The 24,343-nt window shown below is 38.0% G+C and overlaps 1 protein-coding gene across 3 annotated transcripts in view; it reads right to left on the reverse strand.

The window, feature by feature from the left end:
- HMCN1 (hemicentin 1) overlaps window positions 1-24,343 on the reverse strand; it is a 349,616-nt gene that overhangs the window by 20,956 nt on the left and 304,317 nt on the right. For 2 of the 3 annotated variants that reach the window (XM_045583144.1, XM_036442229.2), the window contains exons 87-99: window positions 21,211-21,480; window positions 20,496-20,666; window positions 19,802-19,972; window positions 15,542-15,712; window positions 14,906-15,076; window positions 14,086-14,256; window positions 13,795-13,965; window positions 10,542-10,691; window positions 9,878-10,015; window positions 8,471-8,592; window positions 6,969-7,206; window positions 1,716-1,778; window positions 343-462 (exon numbers count right to left, since the gene is read on the reverse strand). In XM_045583144.1, the coding sequence (XP_045439100.1) occupies window positions 343-462; window positions 1,716-1,778; window positions 6,969-7,206; window positions 8,471-8,592; window positions 9,878-10,015; window positions 10,542-10,691; window positions 13,795-13,965; window positions 14,086-14,256; window positions 14,906-15,076; window positions 15,542-15,712; window positions 19,802-19,972; window positions 20,496-20,666; window positions 21,211-21,480 (2,127 nt within the window). Of the gene's footprint in view, window positions 1-342; window positions 463-1,715; window positions 1,779-6,968; window positions 7,207-8,470; window positions 8,593-9,877; window positions 10,016-10,541; window positions 10,692-13,794; window positions 13,966-14,085; window positions 14,257-14,905; window positions 15,077-15,541; window positions 15,713-19,801; window positions 19,973-20,495; window positions 20,667-21,210; window positions 21,481-24,343 lie in introns of those variants that run through there. The other variant, XR_006741944.1, reaches the window with a different exon arrangement.

A 24,343-nucleotide genomic window follows, 5' to 3' on the forward strand; every position in this document is an offset into this window, starting at 1 on the left:
CCCAAAGTGCAATCAGGATTGTGCAATTTACTTGAATTCTTTATCACCACTTCCTTCATTTTATAATTGTAAGATGAGTAGAGGAATGATCCTGATGCCTCTCCTCATTGGGATGTGGAGAGCGAGAGAGTCATTACAGGCACCCACGTGAAGGGCTCTCTGGGAAGGCAGTGTGTGGGCAATATTAAGATCTTCCTGTCTGTTGCCAAGTGTGGGGGGAGGGTGAAGAGGGGACAAAAGAGTAGAAAAGAAGAGTGTTGGTCTACCACACTCTCTCTAGGTTGTGAATGTCATGACCTTTGCTGAAACATGTCCATTAGACTCAGGGTTGTGAATAAAGACCTTGACAGGTTCTTCCATCAGCAGCGATGGTGAGGCCATTAGGGCAGGAGCAGTAATAGGTCCCCATGGCATTGTGGCAGATATGGGAGCAGGGCTTCCCTGCTGCACATTCATCTTCATCTGAAAGAGGAAACAAAGGGCCCAATGAGTACAGGAACCCCCTCCTTTCTAGGAGTTATTATATTCAAGTCAGTGTTAAAAGGAATGGAGTCGCATGGAACAGAAAATGCTCTATACAATGGAAATGCTGAATAAACATGAATGCTGAGTTCCCAAACTACGGTAACTTTGATAGTGAACAGATGGTTAGATTGATTCTAAGACAATGATGATGATAACTAAGATATAACAACCATCTACTGGAGCGAACCTCTTTTTACCTACCTGAACTCATTGTACACAATGTTCCTAGGAGATAAGTTGGTTTTTTTTGTTTTTTTTTTTTTTTTAATCCTCAACAGAGGACACTTTCCCATTGATTTTTAGAGAAAGTGGAAGAGAGAGGGCAAGACAGAGAGAAACATTGATGTGGGAGAACACATTAATTAGCGGCTTCCTGCATGAACTCTGGCCCAGGCCAGGGAAGAGCCTGCAACCTAGGTACCTGCCCTTGACCAGAACTGAACCTGGTCTGCTTAGGTCCACAAGCCAATCGATGCTCTATCCACTGACCCAAACTGGCTAGGGTAGGAGATGAGTGTTTTTATTACTACCCTCATTTGCATGATAACACTGAGGAGCAAAGAGGTTGAGTAAACTCCCCAAGGTTGCACAGGTCATTATTGGCAGAGCTGGAATTTGAACCTGGGCAGTACAATGTTTAAAGACCACTTTTTACCAAGATGCATTACACTGCCCAGTGAAAGAAAGGCGTGAGGCGTTCACTCAACCTTTTACTTATCGGTGACTCTCTTGAGCTGGAGGTTGGTTGAGAAAATGCTGGTTTAGTCATTAGTCTTGGACCCGCAGTCATGCCCCTGAACTATGATTGAGCAATTCTAGAGTTAAGTGACTTAGAGCTGAATTCCTGCTGTGTCACATCCAAGGCAATTAAGTGGCCTCACAGAGTCCAGTGTGTTGTCCCTGTGCTCACTCCACCTCTGTACTTGACACTGATCCCTGGCACTTGATTGTGGCCAAATGGAAAGAGCACAGGATTTGTATCTAAAATTCAAACCCAGTGCTGCTGCCTGAAAGCTGAGCGATTGTAGGCACTCCTCTACATCTCAGCCTCTTCAGCTATAAAAAAGGGATATTTATTAGACTATGTGATGGTTACATTTCTAGCAAAATAGCAACAGATGTCCTTCTAATGGTATCTGGTATAAACATTTTAATAGAAATAGAAGTGCATTATTTATTCCTATACTTACCAGCACAAAAGGGTCCAACTGAGTCTAAGGCAAACCCGGAGGGGCACTGATTACTGCGGTCTCCTACCAGAGAGAGGAAAGGCAGAATGAACGGGCTTGTTGGAACATTAGCACTTGTTTCTTTCCAGTACAGTCTTCCCTGGGAAGGTACGCCAAGATGGAACACACACCACATCAAATGCACTAGGTGAAAACAAGCCCGAATGGAAAACTTCTCCCGTTTCCCAACCGAGAACTAAATGAATCACAGCCCAGACATGGTTGGCAAGCAGCCTCTAGAAACAGATGTTCTGCTTAAGTGGTTTATATTAATCGAAAGAAAATTAAATAAAATTATTCAGTGATAATGAAAGGAGACCCCAGATCCATGTGGACTCCACGAATAACCAAGGTGAAGTCGAATTCGTCCAGCCATTGCTGGTAGTTCTAGAAGTGGGGAAGCTCTTTTTAAGCCACTGAGAATAAATTCGTGAAAAAACAGAGACTCTAATGAAGAAATCCTCTCTTTCTGTGAATCTCCTCCATGTGTCATGTGGGGCTTCCGAGTCAAAGGCCCTACGTGCGGACCGAGAGTTCTCCTTCTCCATGTCGTCAGAGCAAGGGCGAATGGGTATATTGTGATAGAACAGATTTAAAGTTAGAGTCAGACAAAAACAAAAACAAAAACATACTAACAAAAATAAACAGGTTAGTCAGGGAATCTCTTTCCTTAGAAAGTAACAGGGTCTTGACTGTTTTAAGCGGCTTAGCAAATATTTTTCAAACATTAGTGACCTGGAAAAAATTAAATGAAACTCATCTTTCAAGTTACCAAAATATATGAATGTGTACCCAGCTTCGAAGTCAACCACTAGTCTAAATCAATTTCTCTTATGGGACATTTTATCTCATTTATATTGTATATTCAGTTCATATTCAACCTCTTAGAAGTTCTCTTAGATTTTCTTTCCATTCTAAATGCATGAAACTGTGGTTATTTTTATTATTGTTTTAGGGGCTCTTCATAGAGAGAGTCTGGGCATCAACTAATCTTTCAGATTCATCCTACGTTGCAGAGTTTCTGAGTACAATATTGTTTGCTGAGAACATGCAACTGTTCAAAACTGTTTATGGATTTGGGGGGTGGAAGAAATACCACTCCAATGAAAATATTTCCTTGACTAGAAAACTAGAGTCCTATCTGCTATTTCTATGCAATCTGATTGTTTAGAAGCTTAACGAGAAACTCAAATTCGTTCATGATCCATTTCTGCCATGATTGCAAAGATGACCCTGAGAGCATCCAAGTCTTCTTGATACAGCAAAGGAATGGGTCTAGAAGAGGATGGGTGGAATAGAAGTGTCTGGAGAACAGTTGCTAAATGATAATTGCATGGTTACTGTGAGTCACCTAGCACTGTGAGTCTCATGTGCTTTACTTCATTCCAACCTCACAACTCCTCTTTTCTTATCATAACCAATTTTCTGATGAGGAATTAGAGTCTGAGGTTATGCAAACTGCCTCAAGTCAAAGATCTAATATAAGCTGGAACAAGAATTTAGATGCAAATCTGTTTGACTTTCAACCATGGAAATCCAGAATACAACTCAGGTGGTGATTATAATGCATGTTTACTTATTCTTTTACTTGTATATTCCTTAATCCAACCAGTATGTTCTGTAGGGCGCCGGGTTGTGAAAATAATTGTGGAAAAACTGTGTCATATAAACACAGTTCGTTGTTACCTGATAGTAGCATTTAATTTTTTATTCCAAATGGGGGAGATTTCTTCCTTTAGGCGGCATTTGTGCAGCTTTTGGGGAGATACTCTGATTTTTTACAAGGACAGGGAGGCTTATTAAAATTTGGTGAGAAGCGTAGACCCTGGGGCAGATTCTAAAACACTGCAGTGTGTGGTATAATGACGCAGATGGAGATCTGTCCCTTGCTCTGATTTCCAGGAAGTGAGAGAGCTGTTTTTAATTATCTAAGGCTAGGACCCATCTTCCACATATTAAACACTGCTTTATGTGCTTAAAATATACAATGAATTCCCTAGGAATGCTCCTGGAATAGAAATTGATGTTTGACTAGACGTTGTTTTATTCAGAACATAACCAAGAATTACTCAAATTTTTTTTTTTTTTTTAAAGATCACACTAGGGCTCTACTATATATTATAGGTTCGGCCATAAGAACACTTCTCTTTTATCTTGGATTTAAATGGCTTTTACATTTAAATACAACATATTTTTCTATAAACGGTTTTATTTTTATTTATTCTTTATGTTACAATTAAAGTATGTTATTTTGAGCATACTTTAAGATATGAGAATCATTAGTTATGATTTTCACTTTGCCATATTAAGGGGGCAATGTGAAATATTTGTTTGTGTTATAATTTTAGAAACTTTTAAAAGTTTAAAATTCCTTGAAAACTTGTCACTTGAACAAACTACTACCAATATTTTGATGCTTCTTTCTTTAGTCACTTTTATAAGCACTCTATAGAATAATGGCTGAACTACTGATCATAAAAATCTCTTGGACAGCTTATTAAAACAGAGATCTCTTGGTCCTATCTCAATCAGAATTGCCAAGAAAGAACCTTAGAATCTGTGTTTTTAGCCACTATAAATGTTTTCTTATAATCGCAGTGAGATGGGCAAGCCAGGTTGGTTGGGATCATCTTGTACATATACTGCGTTTCAGTTATTATTATATCGTGTACATTCTCCTTTGGCCCTTGTTCACAGTTACCCTGTTAATACCAAGAACAGTGCCTGGTACACAGTAGGCATTCAACAAATATTTTCAAATGAGTACATATGCTAAATTATTTTAAAAATCCTTTACATTTACTACTTTAATGACTGCTTAAGGGTTATCATACAGCTGTGCCATCATTTAAGTATTTATCTCTTACTTCCAGGACATTTATTATTGGCCAGTTTTGTGATTTTCTTAAGGTAGACTCCTAGAATGAGGTAACTAAAAAGAAGGAAAGATGTGAAAAGCTACTGATACATACTGCTTTCCAGAAATGTTAAACAAAGGTCCAACCGCTGCTGGCAGTGTATGGGGATGTTCATTTCCCTATCCCTCTACAATACTGAGTGTATCACATTTTTTAAAAATGTAATCACATTTTTCTGAGTGATAATTGAAAAATGTGTAGTTTTTTGCTTGTTGATGAAGTTAAGCAATTTTTCACATTTATTTTGTCATTATTGTTTTTTCCTTCATGCTTTTCCTGTTGATAGGCTTTATGTGTTCTTCTACTAGGGATTTTGCCTTTTTCTTATTGATTTTTAAAAGCCTTGTACATATTAAGGTTAATCATAGTTGATCATAAAATGTGATGCAAATATATTTTCTTTTGGTATATATTTTACATTTTCAATTTTTTTCTCCCTTGAAAAAGTTTTAAAAAGTTTATTTGTACCTAAATTTATCTTTTCCTTTTATTTTTGACCTCTCCTGTATTTAACTTATAAAATTAATCATATTTTATAATTATATTTTAAAAACTAGTCAATTTTATTTTAAAAATCAATTTTAAAAAATTACACTGATTTATACTGTGAGTTGTTTTGACAGTGGTTTCCAAATGCCAGTGTGCAGACAAGATATTGGAATCACTTAGGGGTTGTTAAAAAGACAAACTCCAGGCTCTACCTTAGTCTAGCTAAACAAAAATCTTTGTAATTATAAATCTTAACTTGCATTAAACTCTCTAGGTGATTCTAAGTGTACTGTAACCATAACTAGTCTAAACCCAACAAAGAGAACCTTCTGGTTAAGCAACCAAGAAGGCAAGCTTGCCCCCTGGTGGTCACTTAAAAAGAAAGTGCAGGTACACATTTCTCAGCAACAATGTCGACAAGCAAATGGGCACACATATCAGATGTAATGTATATGCCATAGTATCCAAGGATAGCAAGGGGATTTAAATATCACATAGTGGGACCCAATCCCCCAACAATACTCCTACAAGTACTACAAAGACCTCCCAGCCGTTTCAGGCTTAAAGGATTTACATAACTGGGTAGAAACTATACATAACTTTTCAAAAAATCACCTTAATTCCTCTAGTCCCAGATAATATAAATTAACTTTTAACCTAAGTCCTGTCCCAAGTTATGTTTTTAAAATTCTAATCTGTTTCTACGTTTTCTACTAGAAAAAATAGAAACAGATTAGATTTGAAAAGGAGGCATTGTTGAGGAAGAGGAAACATAATTATTCCAGTGGCTCTTTTCTTTTGTCCAAGTGACTTGATCCTGCATGACAACAGGAAAATGAAGTGTTGGTGGAGGAGGTGTGGGGCTTATACGTTCCTAGATTACAGAGATCACAAATGTAAGGAAGCCATTACAAAAGAAGAAGAAAATGCATAACCAATAAAAAATAAAAGTGGTAAGAATAAAATTTTCAGGGTTTCTTCTGAGCACAATAAAACAATATGATGCTATTTAAATCTACTTGAATCTATTTTAGGAAAGCCATCACATAGCAAAACATATACATTCGCAAAGCCAATATGAATAATTTTAAGTGTACTCATGGGAGCCTAAAGTTCAAAGTTAAAGTCAAACAGTCTCAACATCACTACATGCAAGTGTTTCCTACCACCCAAACCCCATGGAATATGGAATGCTAATTGTTTCGGTGCCTCTCATGACTGAAAAGGAAACCCAGGGTATAGACACATCAAACAACCACTTAGCATAGGGAGGCTGCCGAGATCAAGGGTTGTAGAACTATGCTTGGAAAATGAGAAGCAGTTCAAAATTATAACTTCCAGGAACAAGAAATGACTGTGGAATCCTGATTATTGCCGAACTGCTTTTAAAATATGAAAACTTTTTTGGGACTAATTTAGGTTAACATGTATCCATCTCAGGAATTTAAAAAATTCCTTGACAAAATATAAAATTCAGAACAAGAACAAATGGATTTTATTATCCAAAGAAAACAATCTGACCGAATACACATTTTTAAACCTCCCTGTGCATATACAATAGAATAACTTCATTACTATGCTCTCTGAACCAGCATATTAGAAAACAAATGTATTAGGACATTGACTGGCTTTACCACAAAAAACAAAAAAACAAAAAACAACACAAAAAAAACACAACAACTATACATAACACACACGAAAAACTGATGTCATTGTGTTTGTCTATGCCTTAATATCCTTATTTTGAAGGTCAATGCAATTCTTAAACTCTTTTAGAAAGATTTGGACTTCCCCTGAACCAACTTACCTTTGGAAATTGAAGCATGGATTTTAAAACCCAATGTCTCTTCTAACTGGTTGTAGTCAGATTCCACAGAGGATGCATGAAGTGTTTCTACCAAGAAAGGCATTCTTCCCTGTGCCTGATCATAGAAAATGGTGTGGTTCCATGTGTATGGGACGCCGATTCCATCAATGGTGAACAGCCGGGTTGAGTAGGCATACAGCTGCCCAGGACCTGTCTGAACGTAGTCCTCTGAGTAATCCTACGGAGGACAACACAGATTTGAAGATCAGCATGACTCTTCCTATTTTTTTCTTGAGGGTACTATGAGATGCAGAATGAGAAAAAAAATGGCTTAGAGACTAAATATTTTTAGTCCTAAATAAAATTGTAATTGTACAGTAGAGTCCAAGAAATAAAATGTGAACCTCTTAATTATCACATTATTTTCTGTTTTACATTGATTTTACTGTTATAAATTATAGTTTCATAAGGGAATAAGAGTTGTAGGTCAAGAGTCAAGAAAAGATATGACAGAGCAATTGTTTATTCTTTAATTTCAGAAACTTTTATGGATGATATACAAAAACTTCCATGCAAGAGTTACTATGCTGTGACAAGAAAATTAAACAAACAGCTCAAATCATCACAGCAGTGATCTTGGTTCTAATAAGCAGAATAATAAATCACTAAGAGTTTTGGAAAGACTTGTCCCTGAAGATTTAAAAAAAAAATTAAATTAATTGGAGAACCATTGGTTAATAATATTATATAACTGTCAGGTGTATAACATTATAATTCAATATCTGTGTACTCTATTGCATGCTCCCCACCCGAATCTTAGTCTCCTCTGTTACCATATATTTGGTCCCCTTTAACCATTTTGTCCTCTCCCACCCATTCTCCTCTGATAACTACCATTTTGATTGTACCTATGAGTTTGCTTTTCTTTATTCCTTTTTGTTTGTTGTTCGTTTGTTTTTCTGTTAATCCTCACCCCTGATATTTTTTCCATTGTTTTATAAAGAGTGGAAAGGGAGGAGGGGAGGAGAGAAACATGGATATGAGTTGCCTCCGCACATGCAACCGAGATCCATGTCCTCGACCAGAATTGAACCTCTGACACTTTTGTGCATGGGCCGATGCTCTAACTACTGAGAAAACTGGCCAGGGCCACTTTTCGTTTTATAGTCCACATTTAAGTGAAATTATATGATTTTTGTCCTTTTTCATAGACTTTTTTTCACTTAGCACATAACTGTCATGATTCATCCATGTTGAGATATACACATATGTATTACATCTTCTTTATCCATCCATCCACCCATGAACACTTAGGTGGTTTCCATGTTTTGCCAATGTAAACAAAGACCAGATAGCCATTTCTAACCGCAGTGGTTTAGACATTTACCCCCGAAGCAAAGAAGGGGAATGACGCCAGTTCTCTTGCTCTTTCTATGGATCTCTGACTCCTTCTCCTCTGTTACGCTAATAAACAGGTAAGGCAAGTTATCTTGACAGTTTACCTTTATAGCGACTTCAGCAGGTGCATGAAGCTGCAGCACATAGCCGCTCACCACAATATCTAGTAGCAAAGCACCATCGGAATCCAGGCCCCGAGCAATATGAGTCATGCGCAGGATTTCTCCTAGGAATTACAAAGTGTTCACTTTAGCAGCAAAAACTATAAGGTTTGTGTAAGTATAGAATAGATTTACCTTACCTTCCAGTTCAGCTATGTTATTTTATTGAAAGCTTGAGTAAACATAGACAATAAGAGTATTAAATTAGCATTCAGTACCCAAATTAAAGGCATGCTTATCCAACTGTCTTTTTATGTGGCATAAATGTAGGATATGATTATGTGAAGGATTCCACACTTTAAAATCACCAGCAATAGCAAGACAATTCTATGAAAATGGGTTGCTTGTGAGAAGAGTCCGATTCATCATGCGAACTGGCAATAACTACAAGTCTCTTTCCCATGTTTCAAGAAGTAGAAAAGAGTCTTAGTAAGTGGTGGTCAGGACAGACCCACTTCTGCGATGATTAAAGCTATGCCCTCCCTAGTCTTTCTTTCTTAAAGATAATTGCCATTTGATCACCTTTGATGAGATTTGAAATGAATCTGAGGGCACTTGGAAAGAGCAATGAACAGCTAATGCAAGTTCATTAACACTAAGGATACAGCAAAAACACATTAAGATTTGCTTGTTTTTACTTCCATACTTTAAAAAATATTTTTATTGATTTCAGAGAGGAAGGGAGAAATAGAGAGAGCGAGAGCGAGAGCGAGAGCGAGAGCGAGAGCGAGAGCGAGAGCGAGAGAGAGAGAGAGAGAGAGAGAGAGAGAGAGAGGAAGAGAGAGAGAGAGGGAGAGAGACAGAGAGACATCAATGATGAGAGAGAATCATTGATTGGCTGCCTCCTGCATGCCCCTGCTGGGGATCAAGCCTGAAACCTGGACAAGTGCCTCAACTGGGAATCAAACTGTGAATTCCTACTTCATAGGTCCACACTCAACCATGGAGCCACACCGGCCAGGCCACTTTTATCTCTTTATAAAGAATCCCTACAAGGTATTCTAATTGAATCTCAGGTTTAGCTAACAAAAACTTTTAATTAATAGCAATGACTCATTTTCCCATTCTGTTTGGCCTTTAAAACTTTTTTCCTAAAGGTTTAAGGAGAAAAGATATAGGAAATACAATTAAAATTTGGGGTATAAAAAAGACTATACTGTTTGAAAGCTCTTAGAAACCCATGTCAGTAAAAATTTACAGGGAAATATAAAATTGCTTTTATATCTTTTATGATAAAATTGCTTCAAAGACTGAAATTATTCTCTGTGGGAACATATATTGTTCTAAACCATGGACTTAAGGCAATCATATTTTTATAGTAATAGAATACTAAGCTGAGCTGGCACTAACCAGTTGCAAATTCCACTTGGGTTTCTCTCTTGAAGACTGCATTGGTGAGCGTGAAGCCATTGACTGCTTCTCCAATTTCCTTTGCTGTTGTCCAATAAATGGGATTTAAAATAGAAACTATCTTTCGCATTGCTGGACCTACATAAAAAGAGATACACCAGGTGACACAGCAAAATATTTACAGTTCCCTGTTATTATTGTCTTCATAGCATGTTATTCATAAGCATGAATCCTAAATAATCTTGAATAACAATAAAACAAATACTAGCATCTCATGCACCTTTAAGAGTTGACTATTGTGATAGAATTACTATACTGATAATTTAGGAGTAACATCTAGAAATTTTAACTGGAAATAACAAGATGAAGGCTAACATATATATATATTTTTTTTTTTTTTAAAAAAAGATATGTTTTATTGATTTTTTTACAGAGAGGGAAGGAGAGGGATAGAGAGCTGGAAACATTGAAGAGAGAGAAACATTAATCAGCTGCCTCCTACACACTCACTACTGGGGATGTGCCTGCAACCAAGGTACATGCTCTTGATTGGAATCGAACTTGGGACCCTTCAGTCCACAGGCCGACGCTCTATCCAATGGCCCAAACAGGTCAGGGCTAACATATACATTTTTTTATTACTTTGATAAGTAAAGAAACTTACCAAGCCTGCGAGGCACATTGGTAATTTTGGCATGTATTACTCTAGAATCAGAGGTAGGGCTATCTGTCACTGTGGCGTTAAGGAAAGCAATTCCAAATTCAACATCATTAATATTTCCAATAAGGCTTCCTCTGGCTCGCTGGGGCCCACCTATTGGGGGAAGGAAAAACATTCCTGGATAAGGAAGTAATTTCATCAACATTACATGGGAGAAAAGAAGGCCAGTTTTCAAAGATGCTACAAATCTTCTCTCAAACATTTGACAAGATCATGACATCTGAATTTAAGAGGGTAATAAATAAGCTTTCAAAACATTCCACTCTCATGTAGCACTCATCATCCTTCATAAATCCAGGCTCCTTCCAATCTATGCACATCATAGCAGTTATTTCACAATCCAAAGAATACAATCAGCGTCCAGTCCCAAAGCCAAAATAAAGTGGGTGTTTGCTGATGGTAATGAAATGATGATAATAATGAGTTTATTGAGCATATCATGCACTATAGTAAGCATTCAGTATGTGATAACTCCTTAAACCCTATCAAAATCCCATAAGGTGGTTTATTTTAAGTAGCCACATTTTGAAAACTAGAAAAAGAAATTTCAAAGAAATTATCATTACAGGCAAAAGGCGGTAGAATGAGAATCTGATCACAGATGCGATTGACATCAAAACCCATGTTCTTTGAGCTGTTTGCCTCCTGAGTGGGAACAAAGGGGCAGGAGGAATCACCAGCAAAAAACAGCTCCTCAGACTTGTGACAGGTCAGTGTTAACATAAATATGACATATCTAAGGGGTTTTATTGTCAAGCTTGGGTTACAGATCTTGGGCTTATCAAGTTCTTCATATCACATATATATTTAAAAAATGTTTAACAAGAAAAAGTTGCAGGAAATCATACTTTTAACAGTGCTACAAAATTCATACCAAAACAATCAGATTGAAAAACAATTCTAATTTTAAAAAGTAGCTCCATAGTAACTTCATGCTTTTTTACCCACTGCTCAACAAAATTATTGATTACTAACAGAATAGGTGGCTAATGACTATTTCTCAATTAAAATGCATGCTTTGATAAGAGAAAGAAACATATTGGGAAGAAGCTGATAGTGAAATTTGTAAATATTCATTAAGAATATATTTTAATGGAATATATTTTAAAGTAATCACCAGGTGTTTCAGATATTGTTATCAAATACTATGGACTAGAGAAAAATATAGTTATATTGAATCTCAGAAAGAACAGGAAGTATAGTATCTCACATTTTACTTATTGTTTTTTTTTTATTTTTCTATTTCACCATTGTAATGTGCATTACTTTATTAGAGAAAAGATTTTCCTCACCTTGATTCAGCCTTCACGTTCTGGACTACATTCATTTGGTCATCAAGTATCAAGGAAACAGTAGTAATAAGAAAGAGAAAAAAGACATGAGATCTGTCTTCACAGAACTTAGGTCTAAATAGGGAAGATAGATATTAATGAGAATTCAAAAAAAAAAGTAGAATTTAAATTTTACACTAACGTGTAAGATTTACTACTCGGGGAAGTCTGAAAAGGAAGTAAAAATTGAGTAGCAATCTAATAAAAGTAGGTGTCTTAACTAAGCCAGGGAAAAAGGCAGGAGAAGGGCTTTCCAGGTAGAGGAGATGGCATGTGCCACCCTCTGGGGAGTGATCGCTTGCTACATTGGAGAAACCAAAAGTGAGAGCTTAGAGAGCGATGGGAACCACACTGCAAGATGATGGAGCAAAGTAGAGAGCAGGCCCGATCAGGACCTGGGAGGCCATATGGGTCCTTATATTTATTCCTAGGCAGGGGAATAGCTCCCTCATTCAGAAGGGTCACTAATTCCCTTAGTTCTCTGGGTCATTGCTAGCAAATATGGCCTCCCATTGTGATCTTGGTTTCTCCGTCTCACACAGGAAGATCATGAATTCCAGTGGTCAACCACCATCTCCTAGTCTGGCCAGCTAGTTGGGACCCTTGAAACTTTTTGCCAAACTCTATATCCCAAAACGTCAGTATATTTGGATTTCCTTCCCACGGGGGCCCTGGTACCACCAGAGGGTGAGCTACCAAATGCCTCCACTGAAATGGGACTTATCGCCATGCCTGCATGTTAGAAGAACCTCAGGATCCTTGGTAATCAGGTGATATGTTGAGAAGATATGTTGAGCAGTTGACTGATAGACACTTGCCCTTTAGCTTGTCTAGATCCTATAAATCTTTTCATATAACTTCTCTCCCTCTTACTATGACAAATGGGCCTTCTTGATTTCCAGGGACATCTTATTTCTAAAGCAACCTTAAAGCTTTGGGAAGTCCAGTCATATCTCAATGCTTCAACAGTGTCAAACTGTTCTTTCTGGTCTTCTTCTAGTCCTTAGAAGGTCTGTCCTCTGAGACAAGTACCCTTAGGACTACCCACCATTTAAAAAATGTTTTTATTCATTTCAGAGAGAGAGAGAGGGAAGAAGAGGACTAGAGAGACAGAAACATTGATGAGATGAGAGAGATATATTGATCGACTGCCTACTGGGGAATGAGCCTATAACCCAGGCATATGCCCTGACCAAGAATCAAACCAGTGACCTCTTGGTTCATGGGTTGATGCTCAACCACTGAGCCACATTGGCTGGGCAACCCACCATTTCTTAGGACTCCAGCAAACACTTTCTAAGATCCATTAGTTCTAGAATTCTGACTCCATTCCTCCTAAATTTTTACATTACTTACAATAGCTAGCCATGTTTTGTAATTTGAGTCGTAGTAGCTGAATTGAACTCCTCCTACTATTTGTCCTCAAACAGAACTGGCTTCTATTTCATTTTCCACACTCAGGTTCTCTCCTTTTAAGTCTCTGAAATAATAGCTTCCAATTGTGTATTCCTGTTAGATGTTCAGCTTCTGCTCTACCCTCATTCTTCAGCCTGAAATCTCAACAGGCTTTCCCTACATTTCCACACCCTTTTCACCCCTCACACCCAGCACTACTATGTATGGCTGTGCAGACCAGATCTTATCACAAGGGAGCCTGGGAAGTGATAAGCAGAGGCTAAAATCCAGCCGTGAGTTTTGGGGTACAGCTGCACCAGCTACAGGAGGGAACTTTCCCCCCAATTCTCCCTCCTAGAGATAGCACTATTTTGTAATTTGTGGGCTCAGAGTGACTCCTTTTCTTAATGTGCAGAAAGGTTGTAAATGTGCCAGTAGTAGTTCTGTCCCAATCTCACTCAGTTGCTTACCTGGGCAAGCGTGTATATTGCATCTGGAAACCTGAGTGGCGTCTCCTGGACAGGGGCGCCCACGGTTAGATGGCTCTGGATTGTTGCACAGCCTTTTTCTGGTCTTTTCGCCTCCTCCACAAGAAGCCGAACACGGGCCCCAACTTTGCCAGGTTCCCCAACTCCCATCCACTGTGAACAAGAATGGAATGGTCAACATGGAATGGTGGCCCTGCGATACAATTTTTAAGGTCTGAGATGACGACGCTGCCAGAATGAACACTGTTCTCCTGCAGGAGTCAGAGAGCTCACCGGGACACATGTCAGTGTTGCACCTCTGGATCTGGGAGTCTGGCCCTCCACAGGCCCTTCCTCCGTTGGTGGGTCGAGGGTTGTCACACGTGCGGTACCGCCGCATCTGCCCTCCGTTACAGGACCGACTGCAGATTCCCCAGCCACTCCACGGGCTCCAGTTTCCATGAGCTACAAGGCAGAACCATTGGAGAAGTGCTAACCAATGACATCCACTCAACAAGTACGGAAAGACTCTCCCCAGGAAAAAGAAAAGAAACATACGGATCTAGAAACAGGCAACTTCCAGAGGTAGACGGATCAGCTGTTCTGACCAGAAACTGAGTATACATCCCAGTGATTGTACAATTCCAGTTAATACGCATTTACTGAGTCTTATGGTATTCCAGGAGCTGAAGGATATGACTGAGACAAGATCTTTGACTCTCAATCAGTCAAGGTTATCACACTGAAGATACGGTGGATTCAGATGCTGCTAGGATCTAAGAATCTAGCTTGGTGACTGAATTAGGGCAGAGAGCTCCCTGCCTGCCTCCATAGAGGAATCAGCAACATTAGTAACAGTTAACTGGTCCGGGTGCCGCTGCCCTTGCACTCTGCTGCGGGTCCCATAGAGTAAATGAAATCGGGCACAGCCCCTGCCCATACAAATCAATGACTTCTAAGGTATAACACAGACTCATAGCAACCACATAACATTTTAATGTCCTAAATCAGAGGTAGACAAATCAAGTCACAGGATATTATAACTTTAAGGATTTAAAAGCCATAGTGGAGCTTTAAGAAAGTATAATTTTGACTCACTATTTCCAACACTCACTTGGACAAGGGTCACTATTGCAAAAATCGCTCTGGACATCACTCCCTTCACACCTGCTTCCTCCATACTGTGGGGCGGGATCAGAGCAGTCCCTTGTTCTCTGCCTGGCTCCTCCTCCGCAGGACACGGTGCAGGCGCTCCAACTGGCCCAGCTGGCCCACTTGCCATCAACTGGGTTAAGGAACAAATAAAAGTGCTCTGTCAATACTTAAAAATGAGCAGGTTTGCCCTCGTCAATTTTCTCAGTGGTTAGAGTATCGGCCCACGTACTGATGGGTCTCAGGTTCGATTCCAGTCAAGGGCATGTATCTCTGGCAGTCAAGGGCAGACTTGATCTCTGGCCTTGGTCAGGGCATGTGCAGGAGGCAACCAATCTATGTATCTCTCTCACATTGATGTTTCTCTCTCTGTCTCTCCCTGTTCCTTCCACTGTCTCTAAAACACCAATGGGGAAAATATTCTCAGGTGAAGATTAAAAAACAAACAAACAGACAAACAAACAAAACCAAAGCTGATTAAACACTGGGCATTATTAGGTTGAGCAATGTTCTTATTAACATTGATTCTTACTGACACACTAGCCAGATAAGAGGCAGTGTTTATTTTTTGAGGGTATAAACATTGTATTTCTCTCACCAGGACAGTGTCTTTCATTGCAAACTTGCATCTGTGTTTCTGCTCCATCACAGTAGGAGCCATCAAATGACGGGGGAGGGTTATTGCACCGTCTTGTTCTCGTCTGGGTCCCCTGCCCGCAACTTCTGCTGCAAATACCCCAAGGCTGCCAAGTGCTCCATGCTCCATGAACTACAAATATCCCAAGAGACAGAGTCAAGTCACAGCACCAAGTGTATTAAAAACAAAACAAAAATTAGAGAAGTAGATTAACTTAGTAATGAGTGAAATTAGCTCAGAATAAAAAATAATAATTAAAATGGAACCAAAGAAAACATGAGTGATGTTCTTCCTTTCTGCTTCTGATTAGATTTTCATGGAAATTAAGTCTATAGGAAAATTCTGAAGGTCAACAAATGCCAAAATTAATGCTTAGTATTACCCAAAGAGGCTATTTTATTAAAATAAAAATTCAATCAAACTACCATATGTAAAGACAATCTGACTTTTTAAATCCTAGATAGATAAGCATTTGCCTATGCTCTGTGCTCTGGGGAAAGTGGAAAGAACCAGAAGCTTAGGAACAAGGCCATATTACAGATCCAGATGCGGTTATGGGCAATACAAATGCTTCCACCGTGATAACTTGGACCCCAGATCACAAGACCACGTCTTTAAGCCTGATTCAGCTCCATGTTTAAAAATGTACTTGGATCTTTCAACAACCTGATGATTTGCACAGTTGTAATAAAAGTCCCCATTACATAATGTTCATGAATGAAAAGTTCTGAATAACACACTTACCTACTTCCGAAACAAACAACAAAAAAACTGACCAGTGTTTTCCAAGTGTGGCCAAGGCCTCCGATGTGGTAACTAACATATTGCACCATCTAACCACAGGACTAGAAGTACCTTATGTTCTTTACCATGTGCATGAGCTGAGAATCAATGTTATGGTCCCTCTAATGCATAAGTCAGTATCAGGTCATACATTTGTTTTGAGGGTCATTTCTACAATAGATACGGGACTCATAAAAGTATGTTTTTGTGATTACCCAGTTTAATGGAGACAGAAACCAAGACAGGGCCCGAAGGTCTGTGACTAAATATTCTCTTAACAATTTAAGAGACACCAAAATAATAAGTTCAAAACCAAGACATTATAATTTGGTTGCTTTGTTTAGAAAAATTTTAAAACACATCTTGCATTTTCTTCTCATTAACTGTTTTCTAATTGAGTTGACTACATGTCCCTGAACTTTATAGATACAGGGAAACACAGTCACACAAATTTATTTTAGCTGACAAGAATTTGCACTTAAAAGTATCTGACTAAACCTAAATGAATAAAAAAATGCTTTTAAATATTTGGAAGATATTATTCAATGTTATTGCTTTATTAATTCAGATTGTTGATGCTCAGAGTCCTTATATATAGACTAAGTGATTTAAAAATATTCTGCTGTTCTATTTATTTTCTTATATTCTATTTTCAAGGCTGTTGGTTAACAAAAGCTCACACCTCTTACAATATAAAGTCTTAGAGCATAGATGCAATTTTATTGGAGGATTATAAATGGGTGATGTTTATTCATTTATTATCTGTGTAGTTTCTATTACATATAAATAGATATTTTTGGCTGAAGACATATATATATATATATATATATATATATATATATATATATATATCTTTAAATCAATAAAAAAAAAAAACCTTAACCAGAAGTGAACTTCATGACATAAAATGTGGTGGAATTGAAATGTTTCTTTTATATGAATGGAGTGGTAACAATAAAAAAGAAAGAATAGTAATATAAATCAGAGAAGAAATAAAACATCATGGTGTCTACATAATACCAAAGAAGACAACGGTGGAGGAGTCAGTGTATAGGAAAAATGCAAAAAGTAAGAGATGGATTTGTTGTTACACTGTGTTGCAATTCTGACTCTGGAGAGACAGCAGAACATGGTCCTTGCAGGGACTCTGGGCCAGATGCCCTGGGTCTGAATGACTGCTCTGCTCTTACTAACCGTGTAGTCTTAAACGAGCTACTGGGCCTTTTGTGCCCAGTTTATAACCTGCCATATCTAGATAATAAAAGAATTTGCCTTGAGAGGGTCAGAGTGAGGAATAATGAGTTTATAGATGAAAAAGCCTGGGATCAGTACAGCACACATAGTTTTAAAGCCCTGCATATGTGTGAGCTATGAGCTACCATGTTTCCCCGAAAATAAGAGATCCTCAGAAAATAAGACCTAGCACATGGAAAGATAAGACATCCCCTGAAAATAAGACCTAGCACAACTTTGGGAGAAAAAATTAATATAAGACACTGTCTTATTTTCAGAGAAACAGGGTAGTATGGCCATTCTTTACTCAAAGTTCTCAACAATTTAAACACACACACACACAGACACACTAAGAAAATGTTCATTCTTTAAGTAATCTGTAAGAATATGTTTGTTTGTTTTTTAATGACAATGACTGTCCAATGCCAGCAGAAAGGTCCATTCCAGAAGATATCTATCTTTATTAGGGGGAGGATTGGAAGTTTAAAAATACCATTCTAACTGGGGTGGAGAAAGTACAATATAAGCCTAAAATATCCATTTGTGCCAGAAAATAAGAAAGTGTTCAAGGAATCAAGGGCATTTATAAAAATCATTTAGCTTTTCACGATATAGGTATCACTGTTAACAAACTGTACAAAGATTGCTGTCATCAGGTATTTTTTATTTTGATGTATTATGCTATTATAATTAGCTTTCTAATTCTTCAAAGTGAAGAAACATTTTGGTTTCTTGTTTATTTTCTTTAAGATTTCATGACAGTATTTTATTTTTAAATGCAAATGAAACTTCTGAACTGCAAATTAAGATATGCAGGATCTAAGTGAATAGGCGAGGGAAGCATCAGGTTGACCTGGGTCCAAATTCTTGATTTACCTTTAACTAGCTATGTAACCTCAGTGAATTAATTCTCATATATCCTCTGAATCTTAGTTTCCTCATCTGTACAATAGCATGCAATATCCAATGAAACAGATAACTATCTCAGTTTGGCTTATTAATTTCTTTTTTTTTTTTTTTTTTTTTTTTTTTTTTTTTTTTTTTTTTACTATCTCAGCGAAGGTGTCGCTCCTAGTTCTACTCCATCACTTCAACTATGTGGGTTTGTTCTCTATGCTTATCAATATAGAAATATCATCTGTTTATCAATCTAGTTTTAAATAATTAGAAGAGTGCCTTGAGCATAGAATGGGTGCTCAACAAATCTTTTTTTGGATGAATCAAATCTTTTTTTTGGATGAATCAATGAATCAACAAACAAGTGAAGAGCCATTTCTCTATTTCTTTCAGGCTGTCAAACAAGGAACCCTGATCCTCTTGGCACTAAGTAACCCAAGATGGTTACCAAATTGTCCTTCTCCTGGACTCTAGGTCAGAGGTGAGCACGGATCCAAATCAAAATCAAACAGGGCCCCTCCCCAGAGGTTGATACAAATTCTGAGCGAGAGGAACTCTTTGTCTCCGAGGCCTGAGATTATAGGGCCCCTGTGAGCCAGGAGCTGCAGTGGTCATTTTTTCCATCACAGGGAACGAGTTTAAAAGAAAATACAGCCAAGAGAGGAAAGCAGAGATGCGACATGGAAAACACGCTAGTAAACTATTGGCCCAATTCTTGGGTTCAATCATACCTGGAAGGGGAATTTTCACTTAAGCTTATGTAAGTTTGATTTCTGTCACTTTAAACTCCAAGAGCCCCACCATACGTATGTTGTAGGGTTGTTTCACAAAGTCAAAAACAGTGCGTATATAAAGCACCTAGCCTGGCATCCAGCACACGGTAGGTATTCAGTCACTGGTAACTATTATTATGTTAGCCCTCACTAACTGGTGTTTCTGGGAAACACTTTAACCTCTCTAGGCTTGATTTCTCTCACCTGAAAAGGAAAGACTGGATTAGGTGTGACTTAACGTCATGGCCTCTAACATTTTATGACTTTGTAATTACTTATGTTTTCTCTGCATGATTCAAAACGCACCACAGTCTGGAGCCTTTAATCATGGTCAGTTAAATCAGATGTTTTACTTAACATCGACGCATGCTCTACCTCCCCAAGTTTATCCAGGAGACAGAACTGAGAACACGGAGAACGAATATATCCCAGGGGAGAGGCCGTTACCTCTTTCCACAGTGAAGAAGAAAAGGTCATTCTAACCCCCTGATGGGAGTTAAAAACAGGAAAGGTTTGCTCATCGGTGGGTTCTCACCTGGGCACGGCCTAATGTTGCACATGATCACTTCCACAGCAGTCCCCTCACATGGCCGCCCGCCATGTTGAGCTGATGGATTATTACAAGTTCTGGTCCTGGTCCGGTTGCCACGTCCACAGCTTCTTGTGCATTCTTCCCAAGGGCTCCATTCTGACCAGCCACCGTGCACTGGACAAAGGTGAAACATTACACCACGAGATCATGAGATACATTTCAATTGAAAGTACTAATACGGGGGCAAGGAGGGGACAAAAGGTGATGGGGGCGGGGAAAGAAGGTAAATGGGTGATAAATGGTGATGGAAGGAGACTTGAGGTGGTGAACATACAATACAATACAATACACAGGTGATACATTGTAAGCTGTATACCTGAAATCTGTATAATTTTATTAACCAATGTCATCCCCAAAAATTCAATAAAAAAAGAAAGTACTGCCAGGCTGATGTGGGTCAGGGGTGGAGTGTTGACCTATGAACCAGGAAGTCATGGTTTGCAGGCTTGATCCCATGTGGGCTGTACAGGAGGCAGCCCATCGATGGTTGTCTCTCATCATGGATGTTTCTCTCTCCCTTCCTCTCTGAGATCAATAAAAATATATTAAAATAAAAAAGAAAGTACTAATTCTGGGACAACCCATCGTTAGGAAACTGAAATGAACAAATGTCTATCTGTCAAATAAAGAGTAGTACCTGGACACAGTTTATGTTGACAGTTCCGCATTTCCGAATCTGACCCTTGACAAGGCTTCCCGCCATTGGCCGGAAGAGGGTTGTTGCACAGGCGACTTCTCTTTTGGATGCCTCTTCCACAGGTGACACTGCAGGCTCGCCAGGCAGACCACTGGGAAAACCCACCATGAACTACAAAGAAGACATTCTACTTTATCTCTGTTTTAGTGAACAAAAAACCCTGCAAGTTGGATTTCATGAAAACGTGCACTGGGTCTACAGCTAAGTCGGGAGCTGCTGAGAAATTGCTCACGGAAGCTCTCGTTTATGGCAAAATGAGAGAAGAACTTCAGTTAACTAGAGCTTCTGCCCAGTTCCTATCCTAACTCATTCAGACATGACTACTGAAAGTACATAGCCAAGAAGTTTATATACTGTTTACCTTTTGAATATGCCTTTAAAAAGCAAAATGTACACATTGATTTCTGAGAATAAAGTGGACTATTTTCAATAAAAAATTCAGTTTGGGAATTTAAATGATTAAGTTGGTATTTTTCAGCGCTATTCTGTATTTAGTCCCTTCAGCCTGCAAATTGTGGTATGCTTTTTATCCAAGCTCCATAAGCTAGAAATGTCTCAAGGGTTTAGGAGGCTTGGATTAAGATGCTTAATAATCTTTATGACTTGAGTTGCTCTGTGTGCTGTTTAATATGAATATCCATCTGATTACACTCACCTTGAACTGTGACTGGTACTCTGACCAGAACAGAACCCATCAGATTTCGAGCAACACATTCATATTCAGATGTATCTTCTTTCTGAGCAGCAGAGATATATAACGAGTTGTTGGACAACACATTAACGCGGTCATCCCAGGGAATAGTGTGCCCTTGACGAAACCACATAATGGCTGGATGAGGCTCTCCAGTGGCCTGACAATTCAATATGACTTTGCCACCAACATTTATAATTGTTGCTATTGGCTCAAGAGTGATAATAGGAGGACCTACCAAAAAAAAAAAAAAAAAAAGTACATAATGCTTCTTAGTTTTGGGAGTAATATAAGCATTTTAATCAATATTATATAGTAACATTATTTTAATTTTTAATTTTTAATTTCTTTATTGATTGTGTTATTAAATATGTGTCCTTATTCCCCCATTTCCCCTCAACCCCCCTATTCATGCCCTTACCCCCCTGTTGTCTGTGTCCATTGATTAGGCTTATATGTATGCATACAAGTCCTTTAGTTGATCTCTCCCCCTTACCCCCTCCCTCCCCTACCTTCCCTGATGTTTGAGGTTCTGATCGATGTTTCCCTGCCTCTGGATCTGTTTTTGTTCATCAATTTATGCCCATAAATGAGTGAGATCATGTGATATTTATCTTTCTCTGCCTGGCTTATAAAACAAGGTAGCTTCTCAACTACTAAGGTTGTAATTACCATTGATAGAATTTTCATAGCTGTTTTACTTAGTAAAAGTCAAAATTTTAAATCCTTAAGCAGAGTAGCCTAGAACATGGGATCTGCAGTCAAGGTTTTGAATTCAAGTCCTGCTTCCACTCCTTACTACCTCTCTGAGATTTCGTGTCCTTAAACATGGTGCCTAGTTTGAAGGATTCTTGTTAGACTCCATTAAGGTGATGTAGGCACAGGCCAAAAGAGTATTAGTGCTATTATTAGCATTGATGTTTTTTACATAATGAACACTCACATATTTCACTTTATATATATATTTTTTTGTGGTAAGGAGTCATTATTAACTTATTCTTTCATTAAATCATCATTCATTTATTCATTAAACACATATTGAGAGTCTACTATTTCCCAGGCATTGTGCTGGATGCTGAGGATACAGAGGTAACAGACATAACTTCTTCTAGTTTAAAGGAGTTCATAGTCTACTGATAAGATAGACCAGTAACTAATTATTTAGTTATGTTATAATATACCTATAGAATGAAGTAATAGGATAGGTAGATTACAACTTAGTAGAGTAGGTGAATGTATGGAGACATGGGAACATAAACAAAAATACCTTAATAAATCACATGAAAATATGTCACTGGAAAAGAAGATGAAAAAGGACATTCAAGAATTATCAAGAAAGTAGGAATGATAGGACTTTCTCTCCTTGAATTGTATGAGGTAAAGGGAGGAATTAATGACTACAGGGTTTTGATTTGGGAAATATAGTGTATGTTGGGCAACTTGATAGAACATTGGAGAAGAACAGATTTGTTGGGAGGGAGTGAGGAATGATGATTTGCATCCATTCAGAACTGTCTCTACACTTGAGGTATCTGTGGGTCATGGCTGTAGAAATGTCTAGATGGAAATTGAATATAAAGAAATGGGCTAAAACTACAGACATGTGAGTCTTTCACATGTGGATAAGAGTATTTCAGAAGTGAGTCTAAAATAAGAGGAAGAGGGCCAGAGACAGAAACTATTGCAACATTATTGAAGAGATGGACAGCAGGGAAACCCATCAATGGTATTAAGAACTGATCACTGAGGTAGGAAGAAAATCAGTGAAAATGGTATTCTGGCAACCAAAGGAAGGAGTTCCAAGAAGGAGGTAAGAGTTTATAGTTCCTTAGTGGATGATACCTGCTCTAGTGAGGTCTCTGGAGAAAATGTGAAAGAAGTGTACATAGCTGCTGATGGAATATTTATCGTTTTATAAGTCTACAGTGTCAAGATAGAATATGAAAGACTTCATGGGGGGGATAAGAAGCTTGACTGTATTTTCAAAAATAGATAAGATTATATACAAGAGAAAGGTGCCTATTGGAGGGGAAAAAATAGCATGGTCATGAATTTAGCTTTGAAAGGATGATTCATCTACAACCTTGTGGCTTACAAGGTCTTAAACATTTGGTTAAAATCTTCAAATGAAAATTAGAAGGATTTGCATTTACATAGGTAAGCAGAGGGGAGTGTGTATATCCTTGAAGGAATACGATGGGATGACAGCAGTGTTTTAGTGGGATTGAGTTAAAAGGAAGGGTTATTTGCTCAAAGAAAGGGAATAAATATCAGATAATTCAGGTTGGTGGTTGATAGCTTAGATCGAGAAGTGTATCTGGAATAATAGAACATAAAACAAAAAGATAGAAGGAAAATGTGTTTTATTGTGATATTAATATGCTAGTATTTTATGTAAAGATATTACTGATGTATTGCCTTTTCATATGAAGTTAGAATCTCTGGGGAGTCATTATTAATGTAATATTTATATGAACGCCCACATCATTCTACACAACTGATGTTTACATTAACCTCACGCTAGGAAGTTTCAATGCTTGAGCTTTTGTTTCTCTCCCAGTGTTCAGATTACATTATGCTTTTAATAAGCTTGCTGAATAAAGTAAATACTTCAGATTAATCACTCAACACTAAATGCAATATAATGACCACATGAGCTCATCTGCTCATGTTATTATGGTCAAAGAAAGTGTCAAATAAAACTCAAAATCTTACCATAGTTGAACATTTCCAAATGCACACAAGGCTGTAAATTAATCCAAAAATAAAATTCCTTATGTACATCTTTCAAAGTTGACTTAATTTCACCAGTCACATAATGATCAGTTAAACATGGTCATTTTATCAAAATGAAGACATGGTTTCTGGTTCTTTAATCTTAATTTTAAACAAATTATCTTTTTGGCTTCTTTTATATGACTCATTTATTTAAATGTCAGTAATTTTAAATGAGCTCATCTAATGCAGCCTGTCTTAAACCTGGTCAGTGAACACTCTTTCATAAGAGACTAATCATGTAATGTTCTACCTATATTCACCCAATCAAGGAAGGGAGAAGTTTTCATGGAAATAACATTTATTTGGGAAATGTGGCATT

This window comes from Pipistrellus kuhlii, unplaced genomic scaffold (assembly GCF_014108245.1).
Source record: "Pipistrellus kuhlii isolate mPipKuh1 unplaced genomic scaffold, mPipKuh1.p scaffold_m20_p_18, whole genome shotgun sequence".
NCBI lineage: Eukaryota > Metazoa > Chordata > Mammalia > Chiroptera > Vespertilionidae > Pipistrellus > Pipistrellus kuhlii.